General features: G+C 27.2%; 3 protein-coding genes across 3 annotated transcripts; 2 read left to right on the top strand and 1 right to left on the bottom strand.

The window, feature by feature from the left end:
* Positions 1-101: 101 nt before the first annotated feature.
* On the top strand, positions 102-1,067 carry LOC101491921 (basic helix-loop-helix protein A-like). Its single transcript, XM_004508553.3, has 2 exons — positions 102-410; positions 544-1,067. The coding sequence occupies exons 1-2, from the start codon at positions 225-227 to the stop codon at positions 928-930; spliced, it is 573 nt and encodes a 190-aa protein (XP_004508610.1). The 5' UTR covers positions 102-224; the 3' UTR covers positions 931-1,067.
* A 1,298-nt stretch (positions 1,068-2,365) lies between these two features.
* On the bottom strand, positions 2,366-6,793 carry LOC101505266 (uncharacterized). The gene is made up of 10 exons (XM_004508252.4): positions 6,449-6,793; positions 6,201-6,355; positions 6,013-6,106; positions 5,838-5,908; positions 5,647-5,753; positions 4,767-4,888; positions 3,851-3,939; positions 3,395-3,454; positions 2,881-2,985; positions 2,366-2,779 (listed from the first exon to the last, which is right to left on the bottom strand). The coding sequence occupies exons 1-10, from the start codon at positions 6,663-6,665 to the stop codon at positions 2,660-2,662; spliced, it is 1,140 nt and encodes a 379-aa protein (XP_004508309.1). The 5' UTR covers positions 6,666-6,793; the 3' UTR covers positions 2,366-2,659.
* An 8,531-nt stretch (positions 6,794-15,324) lies between these two features.
* On the top strand, positions 15,325-16,564 carry LOC101504955 (uncharacterized). The gene is made up of 3 exons (XM_004508251.3): positions 15,325-15,901; positions 16,072-16,205; positions 16,313-16,564. Exons 1-3 carry the CDS (start codon positions 15,547-15,549, stop codon positions 16,319-16,321), a joined length of 498 nt encoding a protein of 165 aa, XP_004508308.1. The 5' UTR covers positions 15,325-15,546; the 3' UTR covers positions 16,322-16,564.
* The last annotated feature ends 3,583 nt before the right edge of the window (positions 16,565-20,147 follow it).

Here is a 20,147-nt window from a genome sequence, read left to right as displayed (position 1 = left end):
AAAGAATGTGCCTTAGTTTGAACATTAAAAATGGTACGGACCTATTGATTTCCTGATAGTCATTAGAGGAATCATATCTTTTATTTTCCTGCAAAAAAGTACTTTTGGGCTAACTAACTGTTTTCACATAAAAACCTCTCTCTATTTCTCTCTCTCATTTGAGAAAAAAGCAAAACCGTTTGGTATAAAAACCAAGTGTGTTTGTTATTTGGTCAATCGTAGTGATGGAAGAAAACACAAAGAACAATATCGATCCTTCTTCAACCATTTCTGAAATGGGTAACAGAAAACGTGTTCGACCATTGGGTGCAAAAAGAGATGAAGTTCATAATATTGAACGCGAAAGAAGGAAGAAAATTACTCAAATGTTCACTCACCTTAGAACCACTGTCCCCAGTGTTTTTCCTAAGGTTATTAAAATCATTCATTTTCTACACACATTAATAATAACTGTATTATTTAAATATTTAATTCACCTCTTTTTTTATTTGTTTTCTTTAATGCCAATACTAATTTGATTGAACCTTTTCTGGGTTTTTTTAGGCTACAAGAGAAGTGATATTAAATGAAACAATTGAGTACATTAAGGAACTTGAGAAGAAAAAGAAAATGTTGGAGGATCTGAAGGAGAAAATGAAATCGGTTGAAGCGAATTTGAATTTGTTGATTCCGTGCGGTAACAGGAATAATAGCTCTGTTATGGTTACTGTTTCTAGTAATGTAGCTTTTTTTGGAATTCAATCCGTGGCTAAACCTGGATTGGTTACGGTGATTTTGAAGGTGTTCTATAACAATCAAGCTGAGATTTTAGCTGCAAATGTTTCTGTTGATCATGGGAATTTGATCTTGGCGATTACGGCGTTGATTCAACATCGTCATGGAAATAGTGCTACTGTTGAGAAGATTAAGAGAGAGATTTTGAGCTTATAGGTTGAATTAATTAATCCTTTTGGTTTCATTTTCTTTATTAAATGGAGAACAGAAATTAAAATTAATCATGCTGATTGGTATTAGGACCATGTATGCGGTTATGTCTTAGTTATACACTTGGAGATAGAGTGGAAAAGATACACTAAGTCGTATGGAGATACAATATTGGTATACATTTTATGCATAGTGATATTCATGAAAAATATTATGAGCAAAAATATAGACTATTATATATTTATGAATTTTATTATTCTATGGATTTTATTGTTCTTGGTCGGGAATTGGGAAACCAATTTTACTTGTTAAAGAAGAAAAGAAGGAAGCAAAATTGGTTAGTAACTGAGATAGGCACATCATTTTTCTAATCATTATATCACTTCATTGGATGACCACATAGACTATGCAACGTTGTTCTTCACTTTTCTTACTAATATATATCTACCTAGCATTGCAAATTTTAGCATAAAATGCGGCAATTTGAGACACAGTGAATATGTTTTCAAGTTTTTGGTGCAAAAAAATGAATTATGTAAAATAGTAAAGGCGCATTTCTTTCCATTATTTTGAGAAAAAAATCACAATACAAACTTATTTTTTTAATACAAATATGTTTTAAATGACTCAATAACTAATATGACAGACATGATAAATATTTATCGGTAAAAGTAATTCAAACAAAAACCAACTTGTACATTTACATCTTATGTAATTATTAACATGTCTAAACTCTCAAACCGGTAATGTGTGATTAGTCTAATTGGTATTGGGCTCGAACACCCTAAACAAATTGTCAAGTATTCAAGTTCTTCCTCTTAGGTATATAGAAAGTTTAGTTATGATAGAAAGAACTCATTTTTTCTGACCACCAATTTCTCTGACGAAGATAAGTCGCTGCAATTTATAAAATAAAAATAAAAAACCTACTCAAGCCCTTGCCTGTGAAAAAATAGGTTTTTCCCGTTAAAGTTAGAGGTAAGATGAGTGTACTTGTAAATACGGGTCTGCTTAAAACTTCACTTGCTCACTTTTTACATTCTTTTTAACATTGATACACTTTCTAACATTCATTTTCATTCCTAAATACATTATTTTTCACAAATCTTACAATTAATGAAATTCATGTAAGGTTTATTTAATTATATGAATTCCACTCCACATTTAGTAAGAATTTAGAGCCACCATAGATGTTCCTAAGTTGAAGTTATAGATGATAACGACAAAAAATTGACATCCAAAATATAAAAGCACTGTAGATGTTCTTAAGTTGAAGTTATAGATGCACAATTGGCTAATGTTGGAGAAAGTTGTTAAATGTGTTAGTCGGTGGGTGGGTGGGGATTAGAGTTGTGCAAATGCCAAAAATATCCCGGGGTTAAAAAACCAAGATTGTATCCCCCACTTGTATTGTCAGAAAGGAATTGCTTGCACATTAGAGTAGCGGCACATGCCAAATTATTTTTGTTCCAACACACTGACATCTATATTTCTGTTCTTGAAAAACATGCTAAATGCCACAAATATGCTACCAAAACATTGAGCACTTGGGGGAACATACAACATGAAATAGTAAGAATACAAGCAAAAAAGTAATTAATTAATTTCCGTTTAGTAATCAACATTTGATATGATCAGAGACTTGGTAGCTTACTAGGGCTATGAAGGACCTTGATAGAGATAGTCCTCAAACAAGCATATTCTAAAACCGAGGTCAACAAATTCTGAACTCGTGCTATTGTGGAATAGCTTCGCTTCTGTTTAGGTCTTTCAAACTAATATTTGCCTCAAGACCCATGTCCAGTAAACCATTCACCATGGCAAGGATATCAGATTTCAAAGAGGCTGCTAATGTCTGTCAGTAATAAAAGCAGAAAAAACATGTTACTGTCTTACAGAAACACAATTGAACTAAAATGACAAAACTGAAATTTCTTCGCAACTGAGATAGTATACCTTTCTTTCCTCTTCGTTTTTGTGCTTAAGAACTTCCAAAGGCCACTCAGATACAAGTTTCTGAAGTTCATCCTTCATGCCTGATTTTTTAGCATCAGACAGAGTCTAGCAAAAATGAAATCAATAAAACGAAGAGTTAATAAACAAGACTATCCAAAGACAAATATGACCTTCCACTCAGTTTGCTAACAGTCATTCATATCATATCATATCATATCATAACCAAGTTCTAAAAAATATAATTAACGATATAATTATAATATCTTCACCATCATGTTATGGAACTAATTTGATTCCGAAGTTTTTATACAAAAAAACTATTTTGTTTGCCACAATTTCAAAGTTGTTCTTATATAAACTTATTTGTACTTAAACCAATTTTTCCAGGGTAATAACCTTACAATTTCATCTCGCACTGTTCTATTTCTATTTGAGAAGCATTTCTTTGTTTCACTCATCAGCAAAGAAATTTATAAGTAAAACATATGAAGAAGTAAACAACATAACTACATACCTGATTTAGAACTTGAATGACGGCAACAGCGTCACTGGGTTTACCTTCCAACAGAAGACCCTACAAAATCATAAAAACTAGCTTAGACTTGTTATCAAAGTGGAATTCTGCTACAAGACCATCCAGCTACTGGGCAGTCAAAACAGGTATCAGCATTGAAAACTTATGCGGCGTGAATTAATAATAAGTAATGCTTCTCAAATTGGGAAACTAAGAAGCTTTTCTTTTATTTTCCTTTCAAAAAAAAACTTGACTCTTTAAAAACTAGATTGACAAATACAAACATGTAAAAATTGCAAAATAATTATGTCAATATTTCTTCCAGAGAGTACGTTGTCTATTAAGCAATACTATATCACACAATAAGTTATACGCAGAGCACATTAGCTTGGTAACTGCATTATAATCAAAATTAATTGCCAAATCAAACAATGATGTGGCCTGGTTAGCTGCTACCTTGACACAAGAAAACCCAGTTGCCAAAGTGTGCTGCTTCATTGAATCAGATCTCAACTTTTCTATTTTCCATAATGACTCGGTGTCTCCTACAAATAAGAATATGAAAGGCATAAATGATTAGTCCATCATAAGCATAAACGACTTTAGGAAGCCCAAAAAATCATTTATAGCATGACCTTCAAATCATATTATACTACTACATGTGTGTATTCACTGCCATCAAATTTTTTAAGAGGTTACTAATATAGTTTAACCAAATTATTTTAAAAAAATATACGGATAGAGCAAGTCAAGGCACATAAGTCAGAAAGTAATATTTCCTTAGCATGATTCCTCATTAAAAATTGCAAGAGTGCAAATGATTTTTCTAAATAAATGATATATTCCAGATCAATAAACAAAGTTAGCACCTTCCTTCTATGACCGCAGAATAACTGTATACAGAACCAGTTGTTTAAAATTTTCAAACTATGAATTTCAACTACAGGTAATGAAAGGCATACATTTTGGAGAAAATTGTGACTGATCCAAATGTAACAGCCCCCAATTAATAAAATAATCAACAGTACCACAAAATATACAACTCTTATTTTATTGTTATATAAAAAAAAATTATTTTCAAAACCTTGCCTATGTGATTAGTGGTTTGAGTCTCTCTTTGGGGTTTCTTTCAATTTCCTAAAAACTGAGAAAAAACAGCTTGCCAACATTGAGGAAGATGTAAGTTAGGAAAGAAAGACAAACCAAAAGCCAGTAAAAACTAGGCAATTTATTATCGCCATAATTTTATGGATAGCTTATTGCTCGATATAGGAATCCACTTTGAAAAATTGCTGTTAGAGTTCAATAAAAGCTTACAAAATTAGGCAGATAAAAGACATCAAGTCAAAAAGAAAACTCGAACTATGTGCACCTCTTTTGGCAGCAAACTGCATCCATATGCCAAATGAGGTTTGTCGTAGTTTTACATCAGCCTTCAAAAACCTTTTCGCATACTTATTAATCAACTCCCATTCATCTGTATTGTAACAAATGCTGCAAATGATCGACTCAGGTAGCAGGTCAGAAATATATACAGAAAATATCGAAGGCCATAACAACAAAAAATGTGAATCATAATTATGTTTAGTGTTACACAATACCAAAATCAACCTTTAGATGCAGAATAATTTTTTATCCAGATAATGATATGCTTCACTTTCAGCTTCAAACAGCAGCATTTCACTTTTTTGGGTACCAAATACATGTTATATTATATTACAATGCATCTAAGCATTTCGTAAGCTCAAAAAATCAAGCAAACTGTATTGTAGACTTGTAGCCTTACACACAAAGAGGCACTATGTTGCCTTCATACTGTTAGACGTTGAACTCTTGGTTTGTTGAATGTTTCTCTGACTATTCTTTCAGTTTTTCATTTCACAAATCTTCATGATTACAATAAGAACTCCTTATATAGGAGGCTAGAGATCATAACAAACTTTAACAGCCAGCAACTAGCTTAATCAATTAGTTACAGACGGTTTATATCATGAAGCCAAACTACACTACTTATGGTGTACGTGAGGTATCTCTAATACATATAATCAAATAGAGTTTTGAGGGGCCAACAACAAAACATGATTAGAAATGAGTACGTGCCAGCCAGCGACAAAGGGAACAACAATTATATCAATGAAATGTTAAGCAACTACTTTATGTAGACTCCATATTCAAATTTCAAAAGTACTCTTTCACATAAAACCCTTGGTACTGCGAACCAAAATATTGAAAATGCTAAAACAATAACATACCTGAAAACTATATCTGCCGTGCCCGGTTGCAAAAGTAAATCATTCTTCTTCAAAAGTTTCATTACTTCCACCAATAGGTTAGTATCATTATGGTTCTTAGCATGCTCCTGCAATAAATTCACAGTAACTTACCAATCACAAACAGGAGACAAAATCGAAGAAATTACATCATTAGTATTAACTAACAATACCAGTAAATAATGTGCAGATGAAACACTCGGCGCCAATCCATAAACATTATGCTTCCACAAAGCCTTCTTTCCTGCTCACATATTTAAGCCAATATAGCCTTAAAATTTTAATTTCATATCTTCAAACTTCACAAATGAAACAACACAAATTGATAAAGTCACAAACAAAACATACCGAAATCAAGGGCTCCGGCATGAACACATGCTTTAGTAACTTCGCGACAGAGATGACAGTTAAAATCGTCATGTATGCGAAGGTTTGACAACCTCTGTTCACCATATATATTAAATTCATCACCATAGCAAAAAATAATAAATAAATAAATAAATAAATAAATAAATATTTAAGAGATAGAAACTTACAAATGTGCGAAGCTTCTGCAAAATGTCAAAGAGAAGAGTAATATCGTGATGTTGTTTACAATTAGCAATCATTGACCACAACCAAGCATTTGGAGGCATCGATCGTTTAACTTTTACAGATTCAAGCATTTTATCATAAAGATCCTTCACAGTTTCTACATTTAAGATTCAAAAATATAACAAATCAATAAACATAACAAAATGAAATTCCGAAAGGGGAATTTAATTTTAACGAATGAATGAAGAACCTGTGGGAGTGGGAGTTCCTTCAACATTATCAACAGCTTCAGAACTGTAAAAAGCCTTTGACGCGAAGAAATTCAACGGTTCAGATTTAAGTTGCCGGTGATTGCGCTGTGCGAGCCCTGAGATAATCAACTCTTCTGTGGTTCGAAGATGAGAGGAAAGCAAAATCGGAGATTGAAAGAGCCGAGCGATTCGGCGAGCGTTGGATACCACTTGCATTGTTCAATGTGAAAGGGAGCGGGTTACGACTCAGATGTTGCTTCCGGGCGAACTCGGTAGATTTAAGAGTGAAGCTGTAGCTTAAGCCTTCATGTTTGCCCTCAGGGTTTACGATGCACGAAGAATGAGAGGGAGAGATTCGGTGCAACGCTCTACATTTGTTTGTGTTGGACTTCCATTTTCGACGGCTTAGATTTTCCTTAACAAATTGGTTACTAGTATTTTCTTATTGTTACAATTTATTACTCATGCTAAATTTTTTTGGGTGAATTCTACTTGGACCACGTTCATAAATATTCGTGTTCATAGATAGAGCTGATAAAAAAGTTTTAAATTTTAACATTTCTTTTAAAAAAATTCTTCCTAAGTCCTTTATATTATATTTTTTATTAAAATAATTTTTTTTAAGGTTCAGTTCTTTATTTCATTGAATTTAAAGGAAAGGGTTTAGGAGATTTATAAGTTCTCAGTATCTTGAGTTTTTCTTGTTAATAAATTTTTAAATTTATTTTTTTCAAAAATATATTGAAAAAATTAAAAAAATATTTTTTTTTGAAAAATTTTAAATTATTTTTTTTTCAAAAAATTTTGTGAAAATAGTTTTAAAAAAAAAAATATATTATAGAGAAAAATCAAAAAAAAATTGTTAATCATTTTTTATCGGTGAACTTTTAAAAAAAAAAGCAAAAAAAATAAAAAATTCTCAAAATTGTTTAAAAAAATAAATCGATTTATTTTGAAAAATTAGACCTATAGGCCCAATAAATCCACAAAATTTTAGGAACTTTTTAGTGTTTGGAGTTTTCTTTTTTTGAGCCTTTTTAATTATGAAATTTTTTTGTCCCTCCAACATGTGGATTGGGCCAATAATTAATGGACTTGTCAAATTGACAGCTCTATTCATAGACTATAAATATCGAAAGTTTTAACAATGATTAACAACACAATTTAAAACTAAAATTAGGCTATTCTTTTTGTTTTTATGAATAAGATAGTTATTTAATTGATATTAATTCAATATAATATACATATCTATTTTTTATTGTTTTTTTATCAAATTAATATTATTTTAAATTATTGTCTCAAATATAAAAATAAAAATGATCGTTAACATTTACTTATAATAAAACGTATAATGAACCTCTGACTCATATTAGAATCTATAATAGTTTGCCTAACTTAATATAAAATTCACTTACCCAACTTATGGATATTAATAAATATGCTTAACACATCTATGAGATCACTTGGTGTGTGGGAATTATCCATATATTTGTGTTCTATAATAAGGCTCGAGACATAGTTTGTGCGGTTGGGTAGCACATAGAACTCCAAAATTTTGTAGATGTCAAAATATTAGTTATATATTATGAATATTTATAAATTATTAAATGTATTACGAAAATTCAGTGGCAGGAAATAATATTTTCGTACATAATAAAAAGAAATAATGTGGAGTAGTCACGCTAGTGGAGTTTGTCAAGTCTAACATAGAGGCCTATTTCTCTTATCCACTTAATCGTGTGGACATTGGTTTATGTCTTAGAGACTAGAGTAGTAATTTAAAGGATGTGGGAGCTTAGTTTGAAGAATGTTACCAAATTGGGGGTGGTGGGTGGCTTTACTGCTTTAGGCACCATTAAAAGGATACTACTGTGTTTGGTTTGAATCTTAAGTGTAGGAGACTTCTTTCCTTTCTTTTACTTAAACTATGAAGTTGAGTTTATTAAGAGTTAAATAACATGATTACTCATTAGTTAACTAAGACGGTTATTTCAAATTCTTATTCTCAATTTTTTATTTATGTTTGTCCTCGTATGATCATTTAATTTTTATGAAATGCATTAGACTTTTCCGTACAAAAAGCAAAAATTAAAATGGTTAACAAGTTTTGTTTTGTATGTACTAATTTTTTTAAATTGTCTTTATAATTATTAGCTTCATAATTTTATCATCTTATTTTGATGCTTTTTCCACCAATTCTCACTGAGAACGAATAAGTTTATCCTTTTTATATGTAAGATAAATTGGGGTCCTTTTATAAAGAAATAAGTTAGGAAATAAAAAGTAAAAATAGGTCTTATCAGTATAGACAAACAAATTTTGAAAAAGATTGTTAATATTTAGGAACAAAAGCAGTAGCATTCATTGTATTTTTTATTTTAATATATAATTATATTATAATTTTAGTTTAATACAAAAAATGTGTTACGAAAACTATTCCAAAAATACATGTAAAAGTTATTTTAAAATTATTTATTTATTTATATTCAAACAATGATAATTTGTTGTGATTTAAGGAGTGTAACGATAACGAAGTTGAGACTTGAGGATTTTATCTTCTCTCACAACTTAACACTAATACATACTAACATCAACGTTAAACAATATCATCAAGCAAGTAAATAATGTTCGCTCACTCACTCTCCGTTACTGTTAGACTCAATCTTACATTTGAAGACACGCTCGCAAATAAAAATCACATCATGCTAATTTTGATATATTAGAGATTGTTATTGATATTTTGATGTGAAACTTGGATATATTAGAGATTGTATTTGATATTTTGATCTGAAAAAGGAATATACAAGTGTAAATTATATCAAAAATAAATGGTCATTTTTTAATTTTATTATTTCTCTCTATAGTTGTAATTTTCATTATCAAATAATCTTTCATTCAAAGACTTGGTTACTATCATTGTAAAAATATTTACATGTGTATGGTCATTAAACTCTCTTTTGATAGAGGATGGGATATACTATTATAGGTATTGAATCGGTATATAGGACTTTTGTGACACACGTTGTAGAAAAAACATTAGCTCAGTTTCAAAATAATTGATACATTTATTAAAATAATTGTTTTAAACTGATTTATTATTTCAATTTTTAATACCATTATTTTTAATTGTGACATTTAATTAGTAATATTTATATCATTGTATTACACATTTATAACATTGATAATTTACCTAGTTAAAAAATATAATTTGATAAAATGTTTTTTAGTTTCGAAAAACTTATTCAAAATAAATTTCAGTTACCTAATATATTATTGGATTGACTCACGAATTAAATCGTTTTTTGTAAGACGTTTCACGGCACTGTCCAAATTGTATAAAACAGACTATCAACCACGAAGTCCCCACAGTATAACAGTCAAGACAAATTGCATCGGAGTTCCACTACACCGTAGAAAACCGCGATAGTGGTATTAGGACCACATAAAAATATCGACGCAACTACGGCATAAAAATGACAACTCAAAAATTGAAGAGACAGAAAGAAAGAGTATAAGTTGTTCATAAGTGCATCGAGCAAAAGAGGAAGAAGATAGAAAGTTGGGAAATGCACCTGTGTTTTTCACAAGAGTTTGACACTCTTTATAAAGTGATAAAAGCAAACTCACATATGTTAAATATTCAATGTGTGACTTTAGTATTTATAGAGTTGAAAACTGATTAATATATTAGGGTTTTCCAATGTGTGATTTCAACAAATTTTAAATGTACATATTATTAGAGCCGGTCCAAGGGAGAGACAGTTAAAGCCCTTGATCTAGGTCTCAATAATATATTATAAAAACTCTCTTACTATACCACAAAGGCCTCAAAAAAAAATTTAATTTTTAATTTTTGGTAGAATCATTATTTATTTGGATTGATATTTTTCAGTCGTGTAAAGTATCACAGGAAACTTTCATTTTAACTTTTGCTATCAACCGACAAAATTTATATAAATTGAAAAATATCAGTTAGAAATTATAAGACAAAAATGAGCACATTGATCATATGAGAAATATTAGTTATAAATTGAAAAATCACGAGACAAAGTAGTGAACATATTGCTAACATGAGTTATTGAAGTGGTAATATATACACTATTTTGTTCAACTAAAAGATAAAAAAATTTACATGAGTTCTTGATGTTGATATAGAACAGTTAAAATGTCTTGTTTTATTATTTTTTTAAATATAGAGAAAATAGATTTGAAAATACTATTAATTCTACTAAAGAAATTTTCTATAGTTATTAAATAAAATATTAATAGTTTATTTATTAATTTTAAAAAATGTAATGTCTAATAGTTTCGCTTTAGGCCTCATAATGTATTGGGTCGGCCCTCCATACTAACATACTTTCCTATGTTCCAACAATCCCCAACTTGAATTAAAAAAATATTTCTGAAGTAACGCCGAATACTTCTATAAGATTGTGCATAGACAGAGATGTCTTATGACTTGAATCTTTGCATAGTAAGTAAAATTCAGATTCAACAAGAGTGACGTGTAGTATTTAACTTTGTCTCTGACATCAAACCCACACATAACTTTTTCATACAGTGTATTCTCAAAAGCTCGGGCATTAATGGTCATGCACGTCTATTATAGTATAGTGAACATTGTAGGAATTCTGACTCAAAATTCCAGAGGAAACAACCTCACTTCCACATTCACATAAGCGAGTCTTTCAAGAGTACTTCACTCCACATAGAGTATAAATTCATTAAGAGTTTCTATTATCTCATTATATCATCACTTCATTTCACGACTTGTTATTATCTATTGAACCTAATTCTTGGTATCTTGAGTCTTTTAGGTCGAGTTACCATCATGCGTTACTCTATAAGCTATAAATTGGTAAAAAAAAACTTGTTTACCAAACACATCTATTTTAATCCAACAAACTTATAAACTAGTTTAATAAGCTATAACCTAGTTTATTGGCTTTACCAAACTAATAGTTTTTGCATTTTGTTTATTCTTTTTAACCTTATTGTTTTTTAATCTTTATGTAATAAAAAATAACTATTCACAACTTCACGTATATATCGTATATATCTTTCTCAGGTGAACAAAGTTATACTGAGTGTATTTAATTCCTTGCTAAAATAACTCAACAAAAAATAAATTTTAATGTTATTCATCTTAAAATTGATTAAAATATGCATTATCATATTTATTATTATTTCTTCATATTTTAATTTGTCATTATGATAAAGTTAAACTCACTTTTTATGCTAAATTATAAATGAATTGTATTGTTTCTATATTGTTTATGACATTGTTGGGTTTTTATTTCATAGCTTTGGTGGTAATGACAAGGGGTGAATCTCAACAACTATTAATTAAATATTATAATTGAAATTCATAAAAGTCAATTTTCTTTTTTAGAGTTTGACACAATTAATACATAGTCAAGTGAAAAAGTTGAAACTTCAATTCACACAAGTTTTATATTTTTCACAAGTCACACAATTTTTCACAATTCATACAATTCCTACAAGTTACACAATAAAAAATAAGAAAATAAAGAATTAAGTAAAATATGAAAATTGATTAAAAAAGAAAGATAGAGTAAAACAATATTTTGGGGAGATTAGATAAAAAAATATCATATTTTTTGTTATTTTAAATTAAATAATCATATCATTTTATGTTGCTATAAGCTAAATTTAACAAACACTTTAATTTCAATTAATGAATTTTTCAACTATATGTCACTTATTATCAACTAGTTTTTTAATTAAGAATTAATTTTTCAACTATCAATTAATTTATAGTTTAATTTTACATTTTAATATAAAATAATCAAAATAATATGATATGTTGGAAAAGAGAAAGTAAAGTATAGTTGTATGTAAATTTTATTTTATATAATTGGGTATTCAATTTATTTCTTGTTAAATATGAATAACCAATTTCAAGGTATTGGTAATGTCGTGGGAACAAACCAAAGCGAAAAGAAAACTCCATGGCGTTACATGGGAAATTGGTAGTTTATGCTAATTTTTAGTTCAAGTATTTTTGTATTTATGTTCATTATTTGATGCAATATTATTTTAAATTTTAAATTAATAGATCAAATTTCATATATTATAAATTCAATAGATTAATGTATATAAATTCATTTTTTTTTCTTTTGATTTTAATGATTTTGATTTTTTGTTTTATATAATAAATATTAGCAATTAATGGTTAATTATTGTCTGAAACTTATTTTTTTCTCTCCAACTCTTCTAAACTACAAAATCACTTTATGGAATATATTCTTATTAATTACATGTAATTTTTATCAGTTAGAATAAATAAATATTGTTTTTAGTACAATGAAACTTTTATAATGTTTAATAAAAACTCATTATATGTTGCTATCATATTGTATTGTTAACGTCTCATATTCAATCTTTCTATTTTTTGTTTTTGATAAAAAAAAATAATTTTTGTAATTAATTGAAAAGAAAATGGCAGTTTAGCAAAATTTATACTCCTTCTATTTTTTAAATTTGATTATTTTAACATTTAAAATATATATTAAAAAATAATAAATATAAATAAGTTTAGTATTTTTTTTATCCTCATTCATCAAGTATAAATAAAATTTATAATAGAAAATATACTACTAAGATTTTTATTGAATTTATTGGCAAATATAAAAATTGTATGTTATATATGTTATTATTTCTTATTAAATATAGATTCCTTTTAGGGATGACAATGGGTAGGGTTTGGGTAGGGTACTATAGTACCCGTCCCCATACCTGCGATTTAAAAAAATACCCATACCTGTGCCCGTACCCTATTGGTATCAACTTTAATACGCGTACCCTTACCTTCTGGGTACTTGCTCGTACCCATACCCATTACCCACATTTTAACTAAAAAAATCGATAAATAAATGATATTGTTGTGATTAAATTTAAAAATTATTCAAATATCTTAAATCAAATCATGAAATATTATAAACCAAAATATTTTCTAACTCAACATTTCAAATGAACACTCGTTACAATACATATTTAAATATCTATAATTATATTTTATGAAGTTGCAAGTCATACGATAATATTATTTGAGATAATTGATACAAAGTTGCAAATATAATTATAAAGTCACGATTAATAAGACATAACTATTAGTTATAAAATCACAATTATTTATCTATTTATCATAATTAGATTCTTAAAAAGTTTGCAAACATTTATCTTTCAATTATAAATATTACAATGGTCCAATAATATTAATAGATGTTAAAACATAAAAGAAAATAATTAATTAAATTAAACACTAATATAATACATAAATAAATAAATAAATAATATATTTATATAAGTGCGGGTGCGGGGCGGGGTGGGTACTATAGTACCCGTACCCGCACCCATACTCGCTTAATTTTGCGGGTAATTACCCGTCCCCATACCCATACCCATTATGCGAGTTTTTACCCTACCCATTGTGGGTTTTTTGCGGATACCCACTGGGTATGGGTCTAATTGCCATCCCTAATTCGTTTGCATTATCCTGTCACTTTAATTTTTTTTTTTAAATTGTAAATTCGTTTTATTTCTAACATAGAAGTTTTCTTAAATTGGTACTTTTGAATATGTGATAAATTATTTTTTATTTTTTAAGTAGTATAAATACAAATATTTCAACAATAATAGAATAATGAAATGATGATAACTTATATATGTATTTTACATTATACAAATTATTTGAGTCAAACTATTTTATTATATACAAATAACCAAAAATAAAAATTATTGATATCAAAAGTGACAAATTCATTCGAGAGAAGTGAGATGTAGATAAGAAGAAATTTCATTTGACTTAATAAAAATTCAACTTTATAAAGTAAATTATTGTAATTAATGCCAAAATCATTGATACTAAAATTTGGAATAATGATCTTCCTACATTCTTATTTGTCACATATTATACTAAAAACGAAATAGAATTTTAATTGTAACATATATTAGTATTTTTATTATTGCATTAATTGTTAAACTTTATTTGACCATATAATTTTGGAGGTTTTTTAACAATAACTTACCATATTAAAATTTGTTAAAATAAATGAGTATATTTTAATTATTATTTATTTTGAATTGAGATTGAAAAATAAAAAAGTTAAATTAGACATGGATTTGAATGTATACGAAGATAGCATTTAGAAGTTTCTTTAACCAATTTGTTTTTCATTTTATAATAAATATATAGTAAAAAATACAAAAAAAGAAAAATTATTAGAATGAACAACCAAAATTGTATTTGACTTTGTAAGTATTCTCTATAAAATTATAAATATTTCAAACACGTATTTGACCATCAAATTTATATGTAATAAATTTGATATTTTAATACTTTTTAAATAATACAATATTAATCAATATATTTTAATAAAATGATAAATAGAAGCAATGAATGCCACTTTGATAAAAAAAATATTTAAATATAAATATTATTCACAATTTTCAATACAATTTTAATTATTATTTATACTATTTTTAAATAATTACTATAATTACGAATTTTAAATTATTATTATATTTTACATTAATAAAAAAAATTACTGATAGTTAAAACGAATAATTTAATAAAATAATATATCATAATATATCATTTTTTATTAATTATTATATTTCCTAATATGTTTAAAAAATTTAAATAATATTTATAACAAAATAAAATTAATAGTATTTAAATAAAATATTTGTAATATTAATTTACACCTTACAAAGTTTAGTCCGCTTTATTATTATTAATTGTAACGACAATAGTCCAACCGTCCGTCCATTGATGAAACGGAAAAGGCTACTAACAAACAAACAATTCTATTTTGTCCATTTATTTATCTCTTCGTTGATTACAACTTAAAGAGACAGCGGAAAAGACGCACGGTTTGTTTCTCTCGACAAAAATCTCTTTCCACCCGTGTGCACCAGCTCCAAACACCTCTTACAACCATTTTTCTTCATTCATATATTCATTCCCCATCTCATCTCATCACACACAAATCAACCTTCCCTCTGTATCTCCTACTTTTTCTTGTCTTTTTAGCTATTTCCCACAATCACCAATTACCAAAAACAAAAAGAAATGGGTTGTGGGAAATCTAAACACGATGTTGCCTCAGAAAACACCATTCTCAAGAGCAACAAATCAAGTCTCGATGATTCCAAGGTTGTTCAGGAAATTGGGACAGAAACCGTTGATTTTGAGAGTAATTCAAAATTGGAACACAACAAGAGCAATGTCAAAGAGGTTGTTGATGAGTCCAATGTTGTCGCTGCTCCTGATGAAATAACAAATGTTCAACAGGACAAGGCATTGGAGAAGAACAAAGAAGTTGATGTTGTTGCTGAGAATAAGACAGAGGAAATTGTTGTTGCTGACCAGAAAGAAGTTTTATTGGAAAATAATAACCAAAAGGAAGCTGTAGAAAATGAAAAAGGTGATGACCAAAATCACCCTTTAATTGTATTTATTTTTTTAAGTTACTTCTTATTCAATTGATCATTACAAGTAACCCCTGTTTCATTAACTTCAAATAATTAAGATTGCTCAGTGATTAATTTGCTGGTTTTTAAATTAAATTTGAATTTTCTCCTTGTACATGTATAGAGGAAGAGACTTTGGTCAAGGAAATTGTCAAAGACTTGAATCATGAAGAGACTCTTGTCAAGGAAGAAAAAACCAATGAGACAAATGTTTTGATCTCTGAAGGTGAACAAAAAGATCTCAAAGCTGACAAGCAGGTATGTGAGGGGTTTAACAAATAATTCAATAAATAAAACTTCACATAGTATTAGTTAGCCATGTTCTTATTATAATTAAATTCAATTGAAACACGTTTGTCGAGCAGGGACAGTGAAGATAGAAAATGAGACTAGAGACAACATGCATGGATTGATGGAGATGACAGAGAAGTAGTAGAAATTTCACTAGTAGCTTAGAGTAATATGTGAACCGTGTATGTGTGCAATGATAGCTGATAAGCTTTTGTTGATTTTGTGTTGAACATGGATTGTATGTTCCTTATTCTTTAAGTCCCTCTCACAAGAGTTATTATTGAACTGAAATACATATTATAATAATCAACTTCCATTCATCTCAATTAATCTTCAAGTACTTTGAGTGATTTAATTTGCTCAATAACCTATTTGGTATGTTGGAGGAGCTATTTGTGATAGTTGAAATTTCTATCTTTACAAACAAATTTAGATAAAAAAAAAACTTGCAAGCAAAATTTGTTTAAAATGGAGCTAACTTTGCAAATACATACACGTATGTAGATTATATCATTCAAACAGAGACATGATAGTGTGACTAATGAATCTCAAATAAATTTGGATATTATTTTAAAATTTGATATGAATTTCGTCTCTTATAAAATTGATTTAAAGCGTGAAATGAGTCTTTTATTTTAGACACATTTTTAATATTCTATTCAGCACCACCACATCTAAACATGTCACTTTCAATCAGCTTGAAAATACAATTTTACTCTTTTAACCATTTGTAAAACATTCAACTTTTTTAACTTTTTATTTTTTCACCTCATCTTTCGAAACTTTAGAAAGATTACCTTATTTTTTAAAACATTTAAAATATTCGAAATTAAAAATAAGTGGTACTCGAAAATTTCAAAGTTCTAAAATATAAAATTTTTAGAATATTCGAAACTTTTGAAATAAATTTTTTTATAATTTTCGAAACTTTCTAACAATTTAAAACTTTCGAAATAGGAAAATTTCAAAACTTTTTATATTTAGAAACTTTCAAATCTTTCTAAATTTAGAAACTTTATAGATTTGAAAGCTTACGAAACTTTCGAGTTTTAAAAATTTTAAAAATTTAAAACTTCTAAAACTATCAATTTTAAAATTTATTATAAATAATTAAAGTAATAAAATTTTCTTTTTATATTTTATAAGTGACAAATACAATCGTGAGGGTGTAGGATAACATCTTTCACATTTTCATATATATCTTAATAAATTATTATAATTTAATTGAGTTGGGTATGTTATCGGCCCTAAGTTTCAAATAAACACCACTCATGGTCCACTTCGAGGAATACCATATCCCAACCTGTATTACATATGTCTTCTTAAGTATACTTACCCTCTTGTACGAAAAAGTTTGTCCCTTTATACATAAATTCAAATTACAAAAAGCATTGTAATCCTTTGGTCCACTTAAACGATAAAATCACTATAATCCCATAACATTATAATACTAAATAGAAATATAAAGTTTTATGCAATTATAATTATTTCACTAAAAAACATTATAATTTAAACAATAAATTTCATGTCTTTAAAATTAATAAATGTTCTTAAAATTAATAATAAATGTTATGTATATTAAATATCATGTTTAACTTATATGTGGATGTCGTAAATTTTGTACTATTTTTATAAGAACTTTAATTTTTATGTTATTATCTCTTACATGTTTTTAAAATAGTCTTATTTTAAAAGTTTAATTTAAGATGTCAAATATGTCGGGTTGATCCTCTTTCTTCACATAAATATGTAAACTTGTTATAATTTCAACAATCAAATTCAAAATCACAACGCTAAAATTTAAAATTTTAGAAAATTAGGCATTAAGTTATTAAATTAAGATATTTTTTATAAATTAAATAGGGGTTTGTTTTACTGAAAATTAAAATGATGCTAAAATTGTAAAAGTCTTTGAATCCCTACAACATAATGATTCAAACAAAAAATTATAAAATAAAGATAAAAATATCTACAAATAATTTAATAATTACAGGTACAATTTTTAAAAAAATCGAGAAAAAAATAATAATAACAATAAGAATGATTTTAAAATGAATCATGAAAAAAATTGTATACATATTTAAGAATATGCTCTGATAATAATAACAATAAATTTAAGGACAAATCAACACAAAACAAAAATATATACTCAATAAAATCAAAAAATTGAAAATTTCATTTAACAAATAATTTTTTCAAAATATACACAACATCAGGAAACATTAATTTTGCGGAAAAAAATTAATTCAAATTCGAAATTTGCATAAAATAAAAAAGGTTTAATAAAAAAATAGTTTAATGTGAAGTAAATAATAATAATAATAAATTAAAATTAGTTAAATGACTTTTTTGGATTTAAAATTCTAAATTTTAATTATTTAGAATGGGAAATATAATTTACAAAAGTCTGAATGAAGAAATCATTAATTGTATTTTTAAATTCCAATGGCATAATTGGAAATAATTAATTACATTCATAAGATGGCTCGTAGGTTTCTTTATTAAAAAATTGAAATGTTTGCAAAATAAATGCGAATATTAACTAAATTTTTTATCGTTCTATGGTTATAAAATCGTTTATTTTATTCAAAAAAAACATTTTAATAAATTAACTAATTGTTGTGTTGTATTTGGCAATTTAACATAGTTTTTAATTATTTATTTTAAGAAAACTATCGTGAAAAATTACGATCAAATTTGAAAATGGAATATCAAGATATTTCAAATATAGAATCACAAGTAAAATACTTTAAGGGTGAGTTTGGTTATAGGGGAGGGGATGAGAAAAAATATTCTAAGAAATGTGTTTGGTTCATTTTATAGGGGAGAAAAGAGGGAAGCAAAATCCATTATAAGTCTGTGTTTGGTTTGAAGTAGATAGAGGTGGGAAACTATTTTTAAATTTAAGTGTTTGCTTCAATGTTTAAAAGCAAATAGAAGATGAGGTAGCCAAAATTTCTGCTAGGAGAGAAGATAACCATAACAACATAATTGAAAATAATTAAAATTCTTTTTTCTTTTTAAACAAAATATAAAACTATTAAAAATTTATCTCATCTTCTTCATTCTCCTATTTTGAACAAAAAATAATTCCACTTTTTTTCTCCTCTTTTGAACAAAATATATCTTCATTTTTTATCTCATCTGCTGAATCAAATTAACTATAATTTTTTTTAATCTCCTTCTATTTTGGAGGATTTTAAAGGGATGGGATGAACTCAACATAAATAAAAAACCATTTAAAATTAAATTTATTTCCTCCCAAATTTCCTTTAACCAAACATATATTTATTTTTCTTCTTTCTCCTCCATCCCCTTAATTAAAACTTCTCTCATATATTAAAATATTTTTTTGTTAAACTAAATAGATCCTTAAATTAATAATTTTAAAAATGTTAGATATTTTATTGGGGATATACTAAAAATCTTGAACAAGAAGAAGATGAAATTAATGATGATAAATATTGTACAAATAAATTCCAAAAAGTGTGTATCACACTAAATTTTAGGTTCGACTTGTCCAACCAATGTATATATATTTGATGCAAACAGATTAACCGATGAATCTCATTCAAGATACTTTAGAATTCTTTAAGTTAATTGGACATTCACGTCAAACATATTGATCAATAATAACTTACATAATAAAGTTATTTCATTTACTCTCGTGCACTATAGAAAATAAAAAATAACTCATAAATAATTTTGATAGAATTTTGACTTGTATAAAATGAAATTTGGGTTATACTTTCTGCATCTAAAATGTCTTTATTTGTAGATAAATTCAAACTAATTAGTGAAAGAAAACAACTCTTAATAAAATTTGTAACATTTGATAATTTAACACATGCATTAGTTTGATGACTAAGATTAAAATAAAATATTGCAAATATTTAACTAAATATATAT

Source organism: Cicer arietinum, chromosome 7 (genome assembly GCF_000331145.2).
Source record: "Cicer arietinum cultivar CDC Frontier isolate Library 1 chromosome 7, Cicar.CDCFrontier_v2.0, whole genome shotgun sequence".
In the NCBI taxonomy this organism is placed as follows: Eukaryota; Viridiplantae; Streptophyta; class Magnoliopsida; order Fabales; family Fabaceae; genus Cicer; species Cicer arietinum.
This window is presented reverse-complemented; position numbering and strand designations above follow the sequence as displayed.